The 20,728-nt window shown below is 37.7% G+C and overlaps 1 protein-coding gene across 2 annotated transcripts in view; it reads right to left on the bottom strand.

The window, feature by feature from the left end:
* The window catches only part of ZNF608 (zinc finger protein 608), a gene marked incomplete at both ends in the record, with an annotated part of 85,615 nt that overhangs the window by 40,957 nt on the left and 23,930 nt on the right, over positions 1-20,728 (bottom strand). For both annotated transcript variants that reach the window (XM_082337101.1, XM_082337100.1), the window contains one exon: positions 4,876-5,131. In XM_082337101.1, the coding sequence (XP_082193227.1) occupies positions 4,876-5,131 (256 nt within the window). The remainder of the gene's footprint in view (positions 1-4,875; positions 5,132-20,728) is intronic.

The following is a 20,728-nucleotide window of genomic DNA, read 5'->3' as shown; positions in this document are numbered from 1 at the left end:
TCCTGTATGCAGCAAGGCAATGATCTACATCACACAGAAAGGACAGAAAATAAATGCAGCTAGTCTGAAAGCTTACCTGTTTTTTACAACTGTATCACTTGGTTTAATAAAGGATATTACCTCTCTCTATAAACCTTGCCTGAGCTCACGACAACAGTGTGATTTAATCATGGTTATCTGAATTTCTATGAATTATTGTAAGGTTCTTTGATAAAAGAGATTTTTTAAAAATCTCTAATTTCTGCATTTGTTTACTTACATATTTGACACAGCTTTCAACATTACAAGTTTCAGTGTTTCATCATGCCTTTGTATTTGTGAAAGTAGGAAAATGTGGGTGTTAAACCACAGAAATTGCTAAGGGGAATCAGAGGCAGTCACACTACTTCTCATTCTTCTATTTCTATAGACACGTACGCACCCTTACTTACACACACATGTACAAAGACAGATATATAACCAAAGACATTTAAAACAGACTGTTCATTTAAAATAGTTTTTGCAAAACTAAGACCACATAGTAAGGCAGGGAGGAATCCACGTCAGCTCTGTGCAACAGATATGTTTTCCAAACAACATCTATGCACATTAGTTACAAACGTGGCAGGCTGGGAAAGCCATACACAACAAGTACCAGCATGCCTCTCTGTCATCTAAGCATTTTCCTTTCTACTGGAAATTTCTGCAAAATAGTGTCAGAACTGATGCTAGGATAAATTTGGAATACCCTGAAGATGATCCCATCAGATTTCTGAGATTCAGCAGATTCCTATTTCTTACATTTGACAACTAGTCTCAAGTTATAAAAATTAACAAGCTAACCCTGATAAGAGGACACTTTAAAAAATACAACTCATTTCCGCATTATTTGTTACCGAACAACAAGAAGTTGTACCCAAACTGCACAAAGAGGAAGAATGTCAGTGCAGCAAAGCGAGAACTCCAGCGCTGCATGTAGACAGCTTGTTCTGCACACAAAGGCAGCAAGGTGACGGATGGCTGTCTCCTATACAGTTTTCAAGCAAACAAGACATCGTCAGAACTAGTGCTTCCCACATTTAAAGGCAGACTGTACTACTAGATGCAGAACCAAAAACAGGACATGACCCAGGGCAACTGCATGTGAGAAACTAAACAAAAAAGCAAGCTCTAAGCAATTTAGAAAGTTGGTTCGTTGTTTCCCTTTTTTCTGGGTCATTTTTATTTCCTCCAGGCAGTAAGAGACAATTACTGCTCTCTTCAAAACTGTTTTCCCAGAAAATAATTACATGATTTAGCAAGTACCTGATTCTAGATAAACCTTATTTCTCAGTATAGAAATACAGACTTTTAGCAGCTGTTTCTCAGAGTATCAGAAGACCCAACCAAACAAAAAAATACACTCCAATAGCACTATCAAACTGTTTTTTGTGAAGGACTTTTCCTGTTACTGGATGGTAGTTTCTGGTGTCAAATATCTGCATTAGCTGCCAACTTTCAGGCTGAGTTGCCCATAACCATTTCTCGTTCCAGTACTACAGGGTAGCCTCAACTAGTTCCTTCAATATTCTTCTCTACAGCCATTAACACCACTTTGGACACATTATCAAGTCATACCCAAACAAGGTTGTTATGCAGATGAAAATACCTACTGCATACATATGCAGAAATTAAACACTACACAACTTAGTAGTGGAACTGAGAAATGCCCACGTGATAACCAGCAGTCTCAGTCAATTATATGAGTAACCAGCTATGGTTAGTTACGAAGAGTCCTGTAATAAAATGTGACAGACTTCCTATGCCAGCTCCCCTCTACATGCCTTAAGATTGAAACACTCTGGGAAAAACAGTCTGATTTATTAAAAGTGCTGATCAGGTCAGCTGAATAGATTGGCGTGGAATAAATGAAAAGAACTGTAGTAACAACACTGTCTTTGATCCGCCACAGTTTTGTCTGAAATCCAATACTGCTTCCCCTCCCCCTCCCCTTCGGAGTGATTATCTTAAAAATATGACTAATAAAACCAAACATCATCCTTTTTCTGACCTTGAAGAACAAATGCAACAGAATGTGACTTGTTTAACACTTCTAAAAGAAAACTGGTTATTTCAGATACCGAAAACCTTCAAAACATGAATTCTCAAGTATATGCCTGCTCCTCTATAAAGCATATATTACATTTAATAATGAGTTCTACATAAACTATCTGATTTAATCTTTCTCTACTCACTCTACTATTCTTACTATAATAACTGTGATCACCACATCCTTTCTGTATTTGCATTCCCACAGCTAGTTGCTGCAGCATATGAAGGCTCCTCAGCAGCACATTTGGTTCATGGTTCTTACATGCCACAGAGTATGCAGGCATCCTACAAGACTATTCTAATCACCTCACAACTCATCTAACAGAGTGGCTGAATCAGGTACAAAGTAATTCAAATATCTCAAAACACAAGCCAAGGTCAGAAATTTTTATACCTTAGCTTCTTAGAATTGTTTTACATTAAAAAGCTATCGGATATATAGACAGCTAGATAGATGTCAGTTTGCATGTGTGTTTATATTAGGTTTTGGAAAGCAGTGAAGGGAGTGGATATGAAAGAAACATATGCGCATCACGAAAAAAAATTGTATTTCAGTTGGTCATTATGAACATGAAGATGGTTTTAGATGTCACCAATGACAAAGATTTCAGTTAGAGTATTCTGGATTTACACCAGTTTAGGAAAGGTCACGTTCTGGCCTAATTAAAGTCAAAATCATAACTAAAGAAAATTAGTATCTGATAACCTTCCTTCTGTTAAAGATAAATAGAAGACCCATCTGCACCCTGTTTTCTAAAATTTGGCAGAAATGGCTTCATGCAAGCTGCTCTACAGTTGCTTTCATGAACATGTCAGAAAATTTGAAAACAGCTAAATAGATACATATATGTGTGCCCCAAACATCAAAACTTAATTAAAATGCAAAAACGATCATTAGGAACTCATTTTTCATAATACAGTGTTGATTGTGAACACTGGAAAAAAACAAGTAGAATTTATGTTGTTTTCTTCAGTCAGCAAGGTCCGAAACAGTAAAGCACAAAGAGCACAGTACAAACCACACAATATGAAATCATATCGATTATATTCAGTCTCTTAATCTACATTCCAGCTATATTTCTGGAGTATTTTAGAATTCCACTTTATCTATTACTGTAGTCACTCATAGCTGTAGTGTCGCCAAACAGTATTTGTAAAGCTGTGAAAACAGGCACATTTGAAACCGTTTCACTCAAACATGGTGTCATTGAACTCTGAGTTGTTTCAGAAAATTGTTTTAGACAAACTGGGAAAAGGTTAAGGGAGTTAATTTCTATTAACTAACACGAGTTCTTAAACCGGAAGAGTGCTGTGAAACTGGTACATGGAATGTCATCCTGACCAGAATGCACTTTTTTTAATACTTTATTTCTGGTGCCAAACCTTTAACAAGGCAGGCTTCTTAAATTCAGTGGGGGTCAGAAGTTTAGTTTATTCAGCAAGAATAACACTATTAACAGCTACTGCTCTTTCATGTCAACACAGTTAACGCCCACACATTCCAACTCTGGTTAATACAGGCCAGTCAAGGAAGACTGGAGCTGCTAAGGGCAGTCATCTCTGCAGGGATATTTTAAAACAGAATTTATACTGTGCTTTAAAAACAATCTAAAAGGATCAATCTACCTTATGAATTTGCTGTAGACATACACAGAGAGAAAGATGGATGGATGAAAGCATATAAAAGCAAGTAAATCTGACTCTCTCTATTGATTTTTGAGAGGACATTGTAGAGCACATTGGTGAGGTCTTATATATCACTGCAAAGGACCAAATGCCGTTGTGCGTATGTCTGAAGGATGTCAGGATTTATCATGAACAATGCACTGCTGTATTCTTTCATTATATCCTTTTGTAAATAATCTCGTTTTCACTGTTGAGGGAGGTAGATCACTAAAAATTAAATAATCCTCAAAACAAACATAAGAACAATCACAGGAGGACTCTCAAGCAGCTATAACTAGAGAAATCCACTATTATTAAACCAAAAATTACAGAAATTTAGTGTACACATGCAGTATTTTTAGCATTAACAGGAGAAAGCTGGTATTTTAATAATGAGCTTTTGAAAACCAAAATGGAAAAATCTGCATATCACAGCATAATCCTCTTCCTACTTACTTTGTTCTAAATCATAGCAAATCAACCTTTAGTATTCCCCAAAGCTCTCCAGCACTCCTACTTGGCCAAATGCCTTCAAAGGATATTAAAGAAATCACTCTGGTTTAGACAGCACTTCTTTACCAGATGGAACACTTCTCTTCGAGCAAGAATGCTTTCCTCTTAACGCATGTTTCAAATAACCAAAATGCAAACAATAATCACATCAAATTGAATTTCTGCGGGGTCTCTGGGGCTTCTATTGTTACATAATGGTGGCATATTTGATCATAGTGTCTGAATTCCAAAATATTCAGCTTTCTAAGTTTTCATCTAAACTATTCATATATCCACGCCCATCACATATACCCCCCTCATGATGTACATTCAAATAGCACATTTATGCTATTTTATTAGCTATTTCTTCATATGCTTTTCTCAATATAGCAATAGGAAACAATTCTATTGTTAACTGGGGTTATGTGGTAGGTCGTTTGGAAAATACAATTGCTTAAATAATAAAAAACCTGCCATGTGTTTTTAAAGGAAAAACCCACTAGCTGAGCTATAAGGCTGTGACTGCCATTGTACACAATGGTGTCACAACAGACTAGCAAGCCCTTGGTTAGCACCCAGGCAGATACAGCAAAGTCTCCTCCTCGTTAACATATCTCGCAGACAAACCTAATGGAAAAAACAATTTACCTTCTTCAGTTTCATGCCACACAATTCCTTCCAAGTTCACGCTGGTCCCAGGCTCACAGGGTCCAAGGCATTCAGGTTCTGTTACTACTCCAACCTCGCAAGTATTTACACCCACTGAACGAGTCCGTACCAAAAGCTGCTCGACTGGTGCTGCAATATTGGATGAAGATGGGGAAAAGTAGGAAGGCAGAATCTGAGGTGTGATACTGCTGGAAATCGGAGGTGGAGGTGCAGGCACTGTAAACAGGGGATCAACCTGAAAACAACAGACAAACTTACTATAATGGTGCTGTGAGATTTAAAAAAAAAGATAAATTAAAAAAAAAAAAAAGCCCAGTTTGCCGAGACTGCATTTGTGTACCCGTGATACACCAAATCCCTGCATAATTTCAGTCTTACGAGTTTAATTTTTTTGACATCAGCCCCCAAATGCTGCAGATGAAAAGTTACGTACAAAAATATCTATCATGCTAAACAACACAAATTGCTACTTTTCTACAAGACTATTCCCTGTTGTCATAGACTGCTAGTATGAAACAATAATAAATTTTAAAAACAAGGATTAAGGCTACTTCTTTCTTGGTGCTGACAGAGACTGATTTGTGGACGGAAATTAATTTTGCAAACTGGGAACTTCATTTTCTATTTAAAGAAAAACACTTACAAAAACAGTACAAAGACATATAAATGCCATTTTTTCATGTGTGTCATAGAGAAATTATCACTTGGAACAATTCTAATATCCATATGGCATCAAATATAATATCTTGTCATCCAATAATTTAAAATACATTAGGATCACCCACCTAACAGCTTACAAATAACATTTGCATCTTTCTAGTTGAAATAACAGATGAGGACTTTTACAAGAATCTATCCAAACCATCTAATTTCTCAGGGTTTCCAAAATGCGTAGTTGGAAGAATACAACTTGCCAGACAATCAGTCTGTACACAGACAATTCACACAGAGACAAGATCTATATATGAACTGAAGAAGTTATCTTTCCTGTGTGACTTCCAATATACCCAGCAGCAGATTTTCTGTATACAGATTTGGCCTGAGGGTTCTCAGTATTTTACTATGGCCATAAGGTCTTTTGTGACATAAAAGATAGCTAAATGAGGATATGAGTGTGCCCACCCAAATAGCTAAAACACCTAAAATTCATGTTTATTTGACCCACTGGATCATAGATGTCACACCAAGAAATCATTCTTCAATCCAATGATTTTTAAAAAATGGCTGCTTTCTAGCTGCTTTCAAATAGATGATCAAATGTCTTTAAGTCTATGCTGTTTTTAATTCTGGACCTCATAAGAAGACTCAACAGGAAAGACATAATGACTCACTGTACACTGTCATCGAGGTTTCTTTCAAATGTATCTTAATGTAGATTAAAGTTAATTTTGCTTTCTTTTAAAGCCAAGTTGGCAAATGGGGATACAAAGAGAAGAAAGGATACAAAGAGAAGAAAGGACTAAAGAGTATTATCCTTGTATTATATATCCTCTGTATCACAGGTCAGCTCACTTCATCACATGCCCATTTTTCATAAAGAGAAAATAAAACGGAAATCTAAAATTAAAATGAACTTTTCAAAAATTGTACCAATTGTTACAATAGGCCTTTGCAACAATTCTTTTGCTGTGAGCATCATTCACACATAAAAACTGAGAGCTAACACTTTTAATTGTGCACACAAGCCTTGTGCGTGCTAAATATTTAACAAAAATGTTTTATATGATCTTTGTATGACCAGCCTGGATTCTGATCTCAATAACACTAGAACTAGGGAGAAGAGAGGAGGGACCTATAACCACATTCTTCTCCAAAATTGTCCTTATTTTGGAGGGGTTCTTTTTAGTTAGGACTAAAATAATCTTCAGGTTAGAGAGAGAACAAAAAACCCCAAAGCAAAACGTGAATACTAAAAGCATCCATTAGGAATAAAAATCTGCTAATACCAGCAAAAATCTACTAAGTATAGCAGAGTTCCTGTGGCATAAAACCAATGCAGTTAAGCAATGATATCTTTATTCTTCTCTTTATGCCATTGCAATTGCAGAGTTAAAGCACAGGCAAAAATGCTTTGGAAAGCAGACTTGAATGCACATAGGCAAGTCAAATATCGTCTGATCCCCAACAGCAGCTGTTACTTGCAAGATCTAACAGTAAGCGTAACATAAAACCATAACCGTGTATGCCTAGTACGGGGGGACACTGATTCTATGCCATACAGATTCTGGCTGCTTGATGCCAAGTGCAGGCAAACAGTTGGATGGCACAGAGCCCTGCTGCCTGGCACTGGCTGTGTAATGGGGCTCTGTCAGTGAAACGGGGTCAATATGTACCCCAGGCATAATTTAGAGGAGTTCTTAATGTATCTTGCTTCAAGCCAGAAGAGAATCAGAATCAGTAACTGCCAGGTAAATGAAGCCCAGTGCTTAGGAAAAGCTAAGCCACATCCCTTTATAAAATCAAGAAATGCTGATGAATGGCCTGTTTGATAGTTCACATGGTGTTCTGTAAAGCTGTGCAAAATGTCCTACTACACATGCAACATCATTCTTCCATAAAACATACTCATCACAAAGCCAGAGAAAAAACAAAATGTTTGCTATTATCATACTAAACTAGCCAATGTTTTAAACGAACAGAGACTAAATTGGCAGATGTGTCTTCCATTTTCCAAGTATTATAAACAGTGAGGGGGAGCTAAAGAAAGCATGGATCTGACAGTGTACCCTGCTAAGTTCTTTGTTACAAATATTTGTACTCAGTTCTGGTTTATTTAGACCTGCTAATAATTGTTCATGTTTTCCACTAGAAACACTCACACAGGACAAGGCCAAAGAGTGGCTATTACAGTAAAAGGGGATGTTACTCTGTGAATTAAAACACTAAGCCTTTGGTTGAGAATTAAGCGGACATTTACTGTCCCTGAGGTACATGTTCGTTGCACAAATATGACCTTACTCACAAGAAAAAAAATATGCTGAGCTTAAATATTGCTCCAGTTTTCCATGTTTTAAAATTATCCCATCTTGTTTGATAATCATAACGTCAGCACAGCAAAGTGGTGGTTCTCAGCAATCATTGTGGTGACACAATTGTTTTCATTAATTCTCCAAAGGGCACTGATGTAAGCTATTAGAGGCAAAGAGAGAGGCAGGAAGGCCGCCATCTCCAGTGGAAAAAAGGCACATAAGACTAACATCTGGTGGTGGCAGTCTGTCAAACTGAGGAAAGTTAATGTCAAGAACAGATGCTCTGCAGTTTCTCACTGTTATTTTTGCATGATTATTCCCAGGTGTTGGCACATACTGAGCAGTAGCCTTGCTGTTTATCACACGAGAGTTTCCAATATGAGAATGAAAATCTAAATCTGAGGAAGGTTATTTACATAGATGCTCTCTTTATACACATAATCAAAGGGCTTCAAAAAAAGACAGAAATATTCAAGCAATATTTTCTTCATTCACCTAATTCCAAGAGCTTTTAAGAGCTGATTAGTTACAAAGGCTACAAAGCTGGAGTGTTATTCATGGCAGCTTTCCACAGCCAAGTGTTTGATTGTATCAGAGCGCTATGGCTCTTAGTAGTAGAAAGCTCACAGAAAATGAAGAATGCCTGCCAAGCAATGTAGTCAGTGCTCCATGAAGTGCTCCTCTATCCCAACATGACAAAAAAAAAAAAAAAAAAAAAAAAAGATGGCTGCATAACATTAGTTATGCATGGGCATAAGGGCATGGAAGGGAGAGGAAATATCGTCCTAACTAGAAACAGGCAAGACTTTCTAAAAAACAGGGTTCTCCTTCAGCTGCTCAGGCATTTTACACACTGGAATTGAGTTCTGCTCATCAAAACTCATCTTCTTGATGCACTTTAAGCTTCTAAAATTATGTCTGAAAATTAACATTTTGTGTCCTTTGTACACAATTTCGTGACAAGCAGGAGAGATTCCCGTGGGTAATGCTGAGCTCACAGAAGAAGGTATACAGATTTCAGGGGACTTCCCAGATCAGAAAGTGACCAACATCATACTGTTGCAATCAGCCGTATCATATTCCCATTCCTGCAGGAATGGGAGAATTTTAAGTCTTTATGGGACAGAGTCTCTCAGGTACTCCTGTGCAACACTCACCTGAAAGAAAGAAGAGTGAGATACCAGGAACACCTACAGCCCTATTTGACACAGTACTAATCTGACAGAAGCGGATTTACAGTGGTATTCAAAATGAAATCAATTTTCACAGAGATTTATATGGATAACTTTTGGTCATATTATCAAGTGGAAATATTCTGTATCTATGTATTTCATTCATTTCAACTTTGAAACCTTTGACAGGGTGGGGATCTTAAATGTGAAATATTTCTGTCATAAATCACAAAATGCAAACTAGAAAATAGCTGGCATGCAGCCAGGCCACGTGATATGAACCATCAAAGTGTGCTATCACATGTATAACCATGAATGTATGTGTAGTTCCACCTCATTAATGAAGGTATTTCTTTCAAGATATATCTCAATGGTGACATAGTCTACCAATCTAAGACCAAATGGAGTCATGCACTACTGCAGTGTCACCCACCAGGTGACTTTGAAATGTACATGCCAAAGGCCATTTAATCCATCTATCCATCCAAATACAGCCTGGAGAAAGGCAGACGAGCAGGTTTAAGGCTCAGGATAAGCCCTTCCAAGAAAGCACTGCTTTTTAAGTGGAGAAAAAAATCTACTGTAAGCATTCCCAGTGGGAACGTCTGCATTAGTAGAAAAAATGTGGAAAGAAGAGCCGAATCCTATTATGGGATATACCTAAAAAACAAAGCCTGACCCTTTGCAAAACGAAATCCTTCCTTAAAAAAAGACACCAACATAAGGACTGAAAGGAATAAGAAACCTCCAACCTTGAAAATTACATTGAAATGTTCTTTAGAGTTATGAATTAATACTTCACAGAATCATTACGCCTGAAATTAAAAACAGGAAATAAAGGAATTCAGCCCTATATGGAAGTTTTGCTTTCTCCAAATTGCTTTCTCTAGATTTTAAGGTGAAAGGGAGATTACCTTGTTTTTATATAAAGTACGCTTGCCCTACCTTAATCTTCTAAAGCAACAGTGACCCCAGAAGACCTCATTCTGAGACCACCCTGAGACCAGCATCATAAATCAGAAGTAATTCTAACAAAATCAATGAAACTACTTTGGAAGAAAACAAATGTGGGAGAATGTGACACGGAAAAAACTGTTTGTGTGCTCAGGAGTGTGTCTGCATTTGTAGACATCTCATTGATCTTTAAATCTCTTCTTGCTACAAATCTTGCCCCACAAAGAATTTACACACCTAAAAACTAAAGCTATTCCTTCATATTCTACCATGTAATAGAAATTACCCCTATGAAGAATCTCCATTTCATCTGAAAAATCTCAATTTAATCTCAATTCAGTACTTCTTGCATCTAAATTCACATAAGAGGCGACTCAGGAGCGTTTTGACACCATACTTAGCAGAACTGATGTTTTGTTTTCTTAAATAAACTAGTATTAATTCTGAGATTAATTAAATGAGAAGGATTTAATTATACCTTTGAAATACTGGTCATTACCTAAAGATATTTTATTTATTAAAACCCACACTTATGATCTAACAAAGGCATTTTTGGCAAACAAACATTCTATATCAAATTGTTGGAAAAGAAAGTCAGTGCCATGAAGGACATGCTTAGAAAATAGGGAAGAAATACTAGAAGACACGGATGTAGAAGAGAATTTTTGGCCACAAGACAGACATATCTGTTACAAGCCTTACATTCAAAATACAGGAAAGTAAGAGGTACTAAGGAAGTTACTTATTTTGGTCAACTTCGCTGAGAATCACAAAAGCTTCCACATAAAAAAAAAGGATGAAGGAGATTCAGACTGCCTAAATTTCATCCAAATTTTAGACTTAAAAACCTATGTTCAAGAATAATAAAAAAATACGCTTATGCTATACAAATATTGTAGTATGGATGAGAAACATGACGTGTAATTGTGTTGAACTGAGTAACACAAGTAGCATGTACTTGGAGATTCCCAGTATTTCCTACTCTTAAAATGAACTTCCCCAATCAACTGACTAGTTGGAGAGAAAGGAAAAAAAAAAGGCAAGCAGAAAGACATGCTAATACTAACAGAAACTGACACTTTTTCCCCAGTAAATCACCAAATCACTCACATCTGGAATAATTTAAATATTCTGAATATTTGTTATTAAGCAAAAAAATCCACTTAAAACTTATTATGCTACTAATCTTTTACTACAAGGAACAAGGAAAAAACTCTCCCTTGTATTCAAGATCTCTGTGCCACTCCCATCCGCTGCTGAAACAGCACACACAGTCCTGCAAACTGTCTTTTGACAGTTAATGTTCTTTCTACATGCAGACCTCCAGACCTCCTCAGACATTATGTGCCTGTATCTGCGGCACCTCCACAGATATGATAATGTTAATATTTTTTAGGACAGCATTAATATACAATGAAGACCATGATGAAAACTCAAAGCTTTGAGTAGGGTCTAATGCAGAAACAATGCTGCTAAACAACAGGCAAGGAAAATTCCTTGTCCTCTCTTGTATCTTCTATTCTACCTCAGATGCTTGGGATTTCCCAAAGCCATTCACTCGTTTTACTGTGGGAAAGATTAGCATTTGACAGCTGCCAGCGGTATCCTTCTGCCAAAGGCTGCATCTGTGAAAAACTGTATGTCAGCTCTAACGTTTGGCAGAGTCCTGGGAGGATGCCCAGATCACCACCTGCAAATTTCTAGTGAAGACGTTTCTCCTCTTTCAGCCCAACAAAATCGTATTCACTGAGATAATTTTGTCCACAGGTCTCTGGAACACCTTTCTCCATTGAAACTTGATTTCTCCTGGTCAGCTCTTCAGGCTGCACTTCCAAACTTCTCTTTAGTCAGCCTGGGTGCTTTGCTAAGCTTTAATACAGAATAAACAAGCACTGAAATTCGCTAAAGATACCTGTCCTGTCTAGAGAGATACACTGTATTCCACAGTCAAGAAAGGAATTTCTCTGAACTGTTTGGGTTTAGACATAATGTGCATAAGATGATCTCCAGTATCAGATAGTGTCATGTGACTGAATACAGCAAAAACTGAGGCACAACCATTTGCTGGTAAGGGTTAGGTACTGCTTTATTGAGTTCTGTGATGCTTTAGAAGCTTTTCATTATAAAGAAAAAAGTTTTTCATTTTAAAGATGACAATCACCTCTTTTTCTTCCCAAGTTTCTGCTACACTCAACCCTTCAAGGTTCTGAGCCTTAAAAAAGATAAGGTGTTTGGTTATGGAAATGTCACAGCATTATTAATAAATGGTACCCTGAAGTTGCCAATGTTTATTTCTAACAGGTGTGAGACTTTGACCCAGGAAGGAAGCTATGCTTGTACTATCACATGTCAAGACAGAAACTGACCAAGGAAGATTTTCCCACTTTTAACTGTATATAGGAAGATAATGGATAATTTAGCTGCACCATGACTGAACGCATTTAACTGTTACATTTCAAGTTTTCATTCTCAATGTCCGAGCAAATCATGCCACAACCCCATGACCCCACAGCAGAAGTTCTCCATTACCAAAAGATGGTTTCAGTTAGTCAATGATGTGACTGCAGTCTGGTGGAACAGCTGCCTTTTCAGGCATTCTGGAGTGCAGGGTCATACAGAATCAATATAACTTTGTAAGTTTTTCCAGGAATCCACAATATATAATCCAGTGGCAAACAAGACTGAGAAGAGAAATGGCTTCTTTGCACCTCTTCAACTTTCTGCATGTCAAGGGCCTGTCACTGGGTTTTTGTTGCCTTTTACCCACTTGCCAACTACTCTACCTTGTGAGTGTGAAGTCATGTACATTATGATTCAGGCTGTTGTTTCCTCAACTAAATAAATTTTTGTTGAGAAAAAAACAACTGAACTATTAATTTCTTTTCCAAAAGCTTGTCAAAGAACCTCTATAATTCTCAGAAGCAGAACTGAACTTCCTTGATGGTCTACGTATACCAAGAACTTTTAGTCGCCTAACTGGATTCTTATGGATGACGGTTTTTTGCACATTCTGAAAATTCTTCATCTGACTTTATGGCCCTGTATTTATCAATGACTACAGACCCCAAAATTTTTAATTTAGCTAGCCCTTAGGCTTCTTAGGCAAGACAGGTGGATCTTTGGTTAATATATTCCCGTATTATAGCCCTAGGTCTCCCACTTGGGCTTCTCATTAGGGTGTAGGATCCCGTATCAGCTAGTTTTTCTCTGTATTTCTGAGATCAACTTCATGGTATTAGCTACAAACACAACCAAGTGTATGATACTGTGTCCTAATTTTATTTAAAGAACAAGACGGTATTATTACTTTTAAAAATGGGACATACACACTCATGACTATTTAGCAAGTCACTAAAAGAAACACTTCTAAAATGACCTTTCATCTTTCCTTTTCACTGTGATAGTTCAACTGAAAAAAGAGCTGAAGCATTATTATTTAGCTGTCCCTGCAACCACCTGCTGTTGAATATCTATAGTTAATAATAAAAGTAAAATCTTTATTCTTAAATACAGTTTGAGGTATTCACAGTATCTCAGGGAAAGCCAATTTACCGTGAGTAATTTTTTTCTCTCAACTGGTGTACACCTTTACTCCGGTGTAAATCCAGAGTAGTTCCACTGATGCATAGCTATGGGCAGAATTTGGACTCTAGTGTTTGTTTTACCAGGGAGAAAAGTAATTAGCATTTCAAATAATTTTTCAAGAGCTCTAAAAAACTTCTGAAAGTAATACATGTACAGTGAAGATTTTTAAGAGGAAAATAATCCTTGGGAGGATGAAACCACTAATAACTATTCTCTCCAAATTGTTTTGGGTTTTTTTTCCCCTCTTTCTAAACTGAACATGGTACTGATGCAAAGTGTTCGATAATCCTTAACAATGAGACTGAAGGATTAAGCTTACAGTATGAAGGCAAATACAAGAACTGGAGTTGGCAGGGAAGACCTTTCTCAATGTACTTACCTACTTGCCTCAGCTCTGAGGCCATTCAGTTTTGGTAGAGAGGAGAAACCCAGGTTTAGTGTTCTCTTAAGTCTCTTTCATGAGAGCATCTACACTATCAGCACCAAATCAGCTGATTACAGGCTACTGAACAGACAGCCAAGTCTTGTCCTTTCTGTGGCTAAGAAGCAGGTCACCTTGAGATCTCTGTTCTCATGTCCCTACCTCAAAGACATTTTTCCGTACTGATTTGCCTTAGTACCTTGGGATCCTCATTAGCATGCTCTCTAAGCACCCAAACACAGACAAAAGTGTACATTTGCAGAGTTTCAGTAAGGGTTTATCAGTTCTGTCTTGCTGAGAAAGAATGGAGGCATGCAAAGGACCTGATTTCACCCAGAAAAATCCCAGACACCATTGTTGAAACACCTTGTGTTTCATTACATCAGTCTAACCTCTAACTTCCTCCTTTCTTACACTGTCTCATAGACTATTTTTATAGTGTAACAGTGTGGTCAACACCTGCTGCAAATGAAGCTTCCTTTCTGTTCAAATAAAGAAAAAGAAATCAGTAGTCCAAGTCTTCCACTTTTCATGTGTTATATTCTGCAGTTACCTGCACCTTCTATTCTCTGCTCTGCCCAAATTGTACACATCCTTTCTATTCTATCCACTGAATGATGAGATTCTAACAAACAAACAAAAAGAAACATTTTTGTGTGCTTGGTAGAAATTCAAATATTTTGCTCAACTGAAATAAAAAAATAAACCTAATCTAAGCTGTCATGAAATCATGAAATGACTCTGGCAGTTCTATCAAACTACACAGACATGTACAGATCCTTTGAAGAAATGAAACTGCAGTTTATCAAGTGTGATTTATAAGCAACACTGATTTAGCTGGGAGATAACACTGCTGTCTAATCATTAGTAGTCAGACAACAGCTATGTGAACACATCAATTATGGGCCACTGCCAAAAGCCCTTGAGATCCCAGAGATTAACAGCCAATCCTCTGTTTTACAAGCTCACATCAAAAAGAATATTAATAAGAGGAGGGGCAATGTGAAAGCTTGTCAGAGTAATTCACGCACTAAAACAAGGCATTTTTCCCTTTGCTCTGCCTTGAACTGGTCCATGAAAAAAGCTGGCATCAGCTACAAAGCACAAAGCTGCCAATTTCTCAGAAAATGTTTTTCATTAACATATGGGAAGTTGTGAAAGGCTGCAAAAGCTCTATTTGGTGGATAAAGGCGACAACTTCTATGCGTTCCTTTCCTGAATGTATCAATTATACAACCTCAGTCATTATTCAGATACTTGGAAATGAGCACCCATACACAGAAGCGTGTGATGTCTTTTCTCTCCCTCAAAACCAGAGCTGTTTACTATTATAAACAAATTAGCCAGCCTTCAAGGCATCCATTTACTCTGTCTCACTAACGACTTAGAAAAAGTAAAGTAGAAATATTACCAACTCATCTTCAGGTTCATTTCCGTCTTCAAGTGTATGGAAAAAAATCCCATGATTGTGCCTTTCTTACTGATTTCTATGCAGGGTGGCTGACTAGAGGTTTACTCTTCTTACATATAAATGAATGGAAACAAGACAACATACCTCCAACGGGAGCAGTTTTTCCTCTGTACAAATGTAAACATGCCTATTGAGATGGACCTCAAACAACCTGTTGCTGGCATTTTAAATGCAGCAATATTAACTGAATAGTCCTCAACCTTGGTCCAGTCACTGTCCAGCCATCAATTACCCTGTCTGGGCTCTACTCAAGGGTCTAAAAATAGAGAGGTGTCCTACAGCATGGCTGCAGAAAACCTCCGTTCAATTCTACCAATACCGTATTTAAGGGTATGCAATCTGCAAGAGAGAATTTCTTTTGTGTGGACTTTCCAGAGCTACCTTTATATAAGCTATCTCAGGTACTGCCAGCAATTAACCTTTGAGCAAAGAGTGGGCAAGAAGCAGGAACCTTTTAGACTGTCTCTGCTGCCCCAGAGTAATGCCAGTAATGTGAAAATTATACCTTCAGGCACAGCTCCAGAATACATATTCTTTGTCACATGACCCAGTTTTAAAAGTTCCCACTTTGCTGTGGTCTTCCAGACACTCATTCCCTTCACTTGGTTTTACCTGGAATATTACACATACATATCCTACTGGAGGATGGCATACTGTTAGTCAAACTGACACAGCTAAGAGGGTCATAATCACACATGGAAGAACACACAGGCAGGAAGCGTTTCAAGCAGTGGATTCGTATTGTAGAACTGCCCCTTTAGTAAACAGCTGCAGCAAAGAGATGTCAGTCCCAGATTGTTTGCTCAGGTAACCACAGTAATGCTAGCTTCCACAGCTTTACTGCTTGAGGGACACCTGTAATGGCAACTTTAACTAAGGGTACAGTCCTGTATCGGTCCTTGTGTTCCTACAGCTGAACAAGTGGACAACTCATATCTGGCCAAAAAAAGATCCCACAACTTGTCTCATGCTTTTGGTGGGATTCATCTTGACATGCCAGTTAGTTATCCAGGGTCCATGGGAAAGTGTGACAGTGACAGCTCAGTCTGACATCAGTTTCTGCAGAGGTGGAACCGCAGGCGTTACAACCACAGTGTACGCTTTGCACCGAAGGGGACAGATGACTCTCACACAATCATTCTGCCAGCACAGCCACGGAGACGGCAACTGTTGGCAGCGACATGCAACATCTTAAACTCACACTGATGTTTGATAGTTTAATACTGTGTGTGAGAGTCCTTTGCTCTCTTAGGTTTGTGCTTTATTTTCCCATAGCGAAAGCAATGCCTGGAACACACCAGGTGCTTAAAGATCTATCACTTGCAGCTTAACAGCTGACACAGTTTTAGAAATACTTTTTATCTTATCCTAGACATGTTTTGGGGATATATCCACTGTTTTAAAAGAAAAGATTCTCTCTGATATACATCCAAAAGGATACGTTTCTCTTACATGTCCAAAAAGAACACCATGCTATGAGAGCCACACTAAAACATTGCAAGTTTTTAATTTCACTGTATTCTTTCTTTCTATCATTCTATGAAGACTAGTGATTTTGCGATTCAATTGCTTAAAAGCTAACCTGGGAGAACATTTATCAGGCAGATGTCTTCCAAAGCAGTAACTTCATAAGCACATCATAAAACAAGAAAGTGATTCAACCATTGTGCAGCTGATAATGGGGGGGGGGGGGGGGGGGGATTGGATTGAAAAGAAGTTAAATTTATTAGGAGGCCGTGTTTTTGTTCAGCTGGCTGGGACAGGAAATTTGTCTTCCAAATGTTCTCTAACATTGTTTTCAAATTTGAATGAACTAATACAAACTAATACCAAATGTGGGACTTAATGTGCCAAGTGACATGAGTTAAGTTTGACAGGAGTGGCCTCCCAGTATCCAGCAAAGTAAAAAGAAAGACTGTTTATCTATGACTAGACTGTATTCAAAACAGGGTCAAGATCTTCTGAATTTCCAACTTAAAGATATCATTTTCAGAAAGCACTGAGCAGTCTGTGTACAAAAATCTGGGACTTATGAGAATCCTCATACCAGGCAATTAGAGATCTCTTAAATCATAATTGAAAATTTTGATTTAAGAGCATAAACAACTAACATAGCGCCTGGATCAATGGGATCCTATTAGAAAAGTGGAGACTTTCGCTGACTCTAATGACTCTCAGATTGGCTCTTACTATGCCTCCTAACTCACTACCAATAAATGCAGGATAAAACAGCAAGTGAAAAGAAAGCCTTTCATGAAGTGGAGGGCAAGACTTAAATCAATTAACTCATTTTTGGTGGCAATCCTGTACAAATGCTCCACAGCTTCTACATGGCACAGTTCTCAGGGAAGTGTCAAAATGATATAGATATGAGTGCTGTAAAACAGGGAATGCATTAGAGTATAATAACTGGATGATAGCCCTAATACAGAGCTCCTGATGATGCACAGCAGCAGAATCTTTATTCCAACCAACACTGGTTACTTTTTAAATTCAGTATTAGAAAGGTTTTCAGCACTGTGTCAGGCTCTAAACACTTATTTGCTTTAAGACAGTGTTAATGACTTAGCTAATCACACAATTTTATAGTTCTATAATGTACTGTGCTGTAAAAATTAAACCAGTGTTTATTACACCTCTGCTACCTTTCCTTTCCTTCTTATTGGACTGACTCTTAAATGGGTTAAAGCAAATACTGTACTACAATAAAACATAAAAAGCACACTGGTTGACAACAGTTCCCAATATGTAACACGGCATTTTAGTTCAAAGCCTGCTTGCAAAGTAGTTCAAAACACTACTCTCAGATACTGAAATTAATGGAATGCTTATTTTTCAATTTCGAGGGAGCTACTCCATCTGAAAACATAGAAAATGGTATTGATGCTAAATTACATTAAAGGGATACTAACAGATTAAAAATGAAGCTGCCTTGCTTTATTATTACTAGCATTTTAGGTAACTGAAAAAGGAAGACGTTAAATTTTCTTGTCATTGTTTTTATTTGCTTCTGGAATATCACTCCTCTTGGACACTAAAACCAAGCTAGTCAGTTTTCCCTTTTGTATGTGAAATACAAAAGGTGAAATACAACTCAGTTTGTATTTTTGCAAAATTACAAGTTTTTGCAAAGTCTCTTTGATGTCAACAATGTTTATGTGACAGGCCCTGATACTGTACTGTTAAAACTGCCTTGAGAACAAAGCTTCCTTTATCCCTAGAGAATCAATATGACTAATGGCCAAGCAGAAAAGACTGGATCAAAGATACCTGGAAGATGCACTGCTTGTGTGTTAAGGATAGAGAAACAAGAAAAGGCACACACACACAAAAAGATTGGAAAAAGCATACACAGACATCCGAGATATAGAGTTAGAGGATATTTGAGTGTAAGCAAAGAACTTCATACGCATTCTTACACTGCAACCTAGCTTTTCTATAGAGAAAAAATGGCAAAAAGAATCAGAGAAACACAAGCTTCTTTGATCTCTATAGGCATGATATAAAAAATTTTTCACTTTTACACAGCAAAGGAAGAGGTATTTAAGCTGCCCTAGACTGGATTAGCTTGAGTATCTACTGAAGACTGACCACTTGCTTTCAATCCTATTTATAATTAAAAGGGAATCATCATGCATTTTATTAAAATTACTGTCACGGTACTTGAATTCTGCAGAGTATTTGTTTACTGTTCCATAGAAAGAACATAGTATCTGTTGTTCTGTCCCGAAACAAGTGAATACTATTTCACATTCCCATATCATGTTAAAGAGTCTGATGATAATGTAGGAAGGGATACAGTCAGTGCTTACAGCATAGTATGGCTAATTTCCATGCTGTAATGCAAACAATTTGCTTTGTGGTTCTAAAACCTAGGAATGTTGAGATCACAGATGCATGTCTTTTGGTCTGAATTTAGGCTCTAAAAGCCACTTTTGATGGAGCTATTCAGTGTGGAAATATATTGGCAATTTTCAGTAACTCCATGATCTCGCCATCTCAATTTCACTCGCTATAAAATGGGGATAGCTTCCCCCCCCCCCCCCCCTTCCCTCTGGGTATTGTGAAGCTCATGGCCAGACTGTGTACTATATTTAATTAGAACTTAAAACCCAGAACTGATGCCAGATTTTCAAAATAGCTCACAAATCAAAACAAGAGGCCAGATGTTCAAAAGAACAAAGCACACTGGGTGCATGGGTTTCCCTCTGATTCTCATAATGGGAAAAGTAGGTGCTAGACTGTTCAAAAATCTTACCATAGTTGTAGGCGTTAACCACATTAAAAATCTGCCCTTCAGAAATGAACTCATAATGCCTCCAAGTGCTTTGAGATCCTTGGAAGAAGAATGAAGTAACCGTGCATTGAAATATTTAGACCTAATTCCTCTTTTCATTCACATAAAAGGAACCTGGAATTTGGTCTTCCATCTGTTTGGGGGCAAGGAAGAGACTGTTTCTTGGCTCGCTTCTTCCTTAGTATCACACAGGAAGCTTTCTGCTTTTTTTGCATGTGTTTGTTCTAAGCAAAATGAAGAAAGACGACTAAAACTGGAGTAGGATAGGATGCCAGTGCATAACTCTGACAAATTAAGCCATGTTTCCTTCTCCCACACACAAGCCTTCAGCTTAGTCCAATACATCACAGGAGCACAAGGGAGGAGGATGTATTGGCTTTTTCTGCTACACTCACATTTGCATGAAAAGGAGCAGTCAAACGAAAATTAAGCACTTAAACAGCTTAAAAAAGCACTGGTTCAGAATACTGTACTTCAATAAAACATTCATTGTTATTCAATGCTTGGCAAATGACATTGCCATCACATACTAGTAGAAGAACCGTGAAGAATAAATGCTATCTGAAAAAGAGGCTTGTTCTTATGCAGCGCTAATGACCATCTAAAAGAGCGATTCTGCATGGTTACATCCTCTTTGAGATTCACAGCTGCAGCTTCACAAGAGCAGCCATACATCATAATCTGCAGCCATTTTAGGCTACCCTTGTGCTTTGGAGAGCAATATGGGCAGTAAGGAACTGCTAATCTGTAAAGTTACAATCAAAAAGAAGTTTATTCAGCGGTGATGACTGAGGAGGAGGAGGTATTCAAATTTTAATAATGACAACACCTTTGATTGTAACAGCAGTCGCACAGGGGGAACGGATCTCCACATTTAGTTTCATTAGAGAGAAAACATACTCATTATTAGATTTTGATTCCTAATTCATTATAACAGTGGCATGGAGTAGCACACAAGCCGTT

This window comes from Platalea leucorodia, assembly GCF_965183815.1.
Source record: "Platalea leucorodia genome assembly, chromosome: Z".
In the NCBI taxonomy this organism is placed as follows: Eukaryota; Metazoa; Chordata; class Aves; order Pelecaniformes; family Threskiornithidae; genus Platalea; species Platalea leucorodia.
Note: the sequence above shows the minus strand (reverse complement) of the source record. Positions and strands in the feature narration are given on the sequence as shown.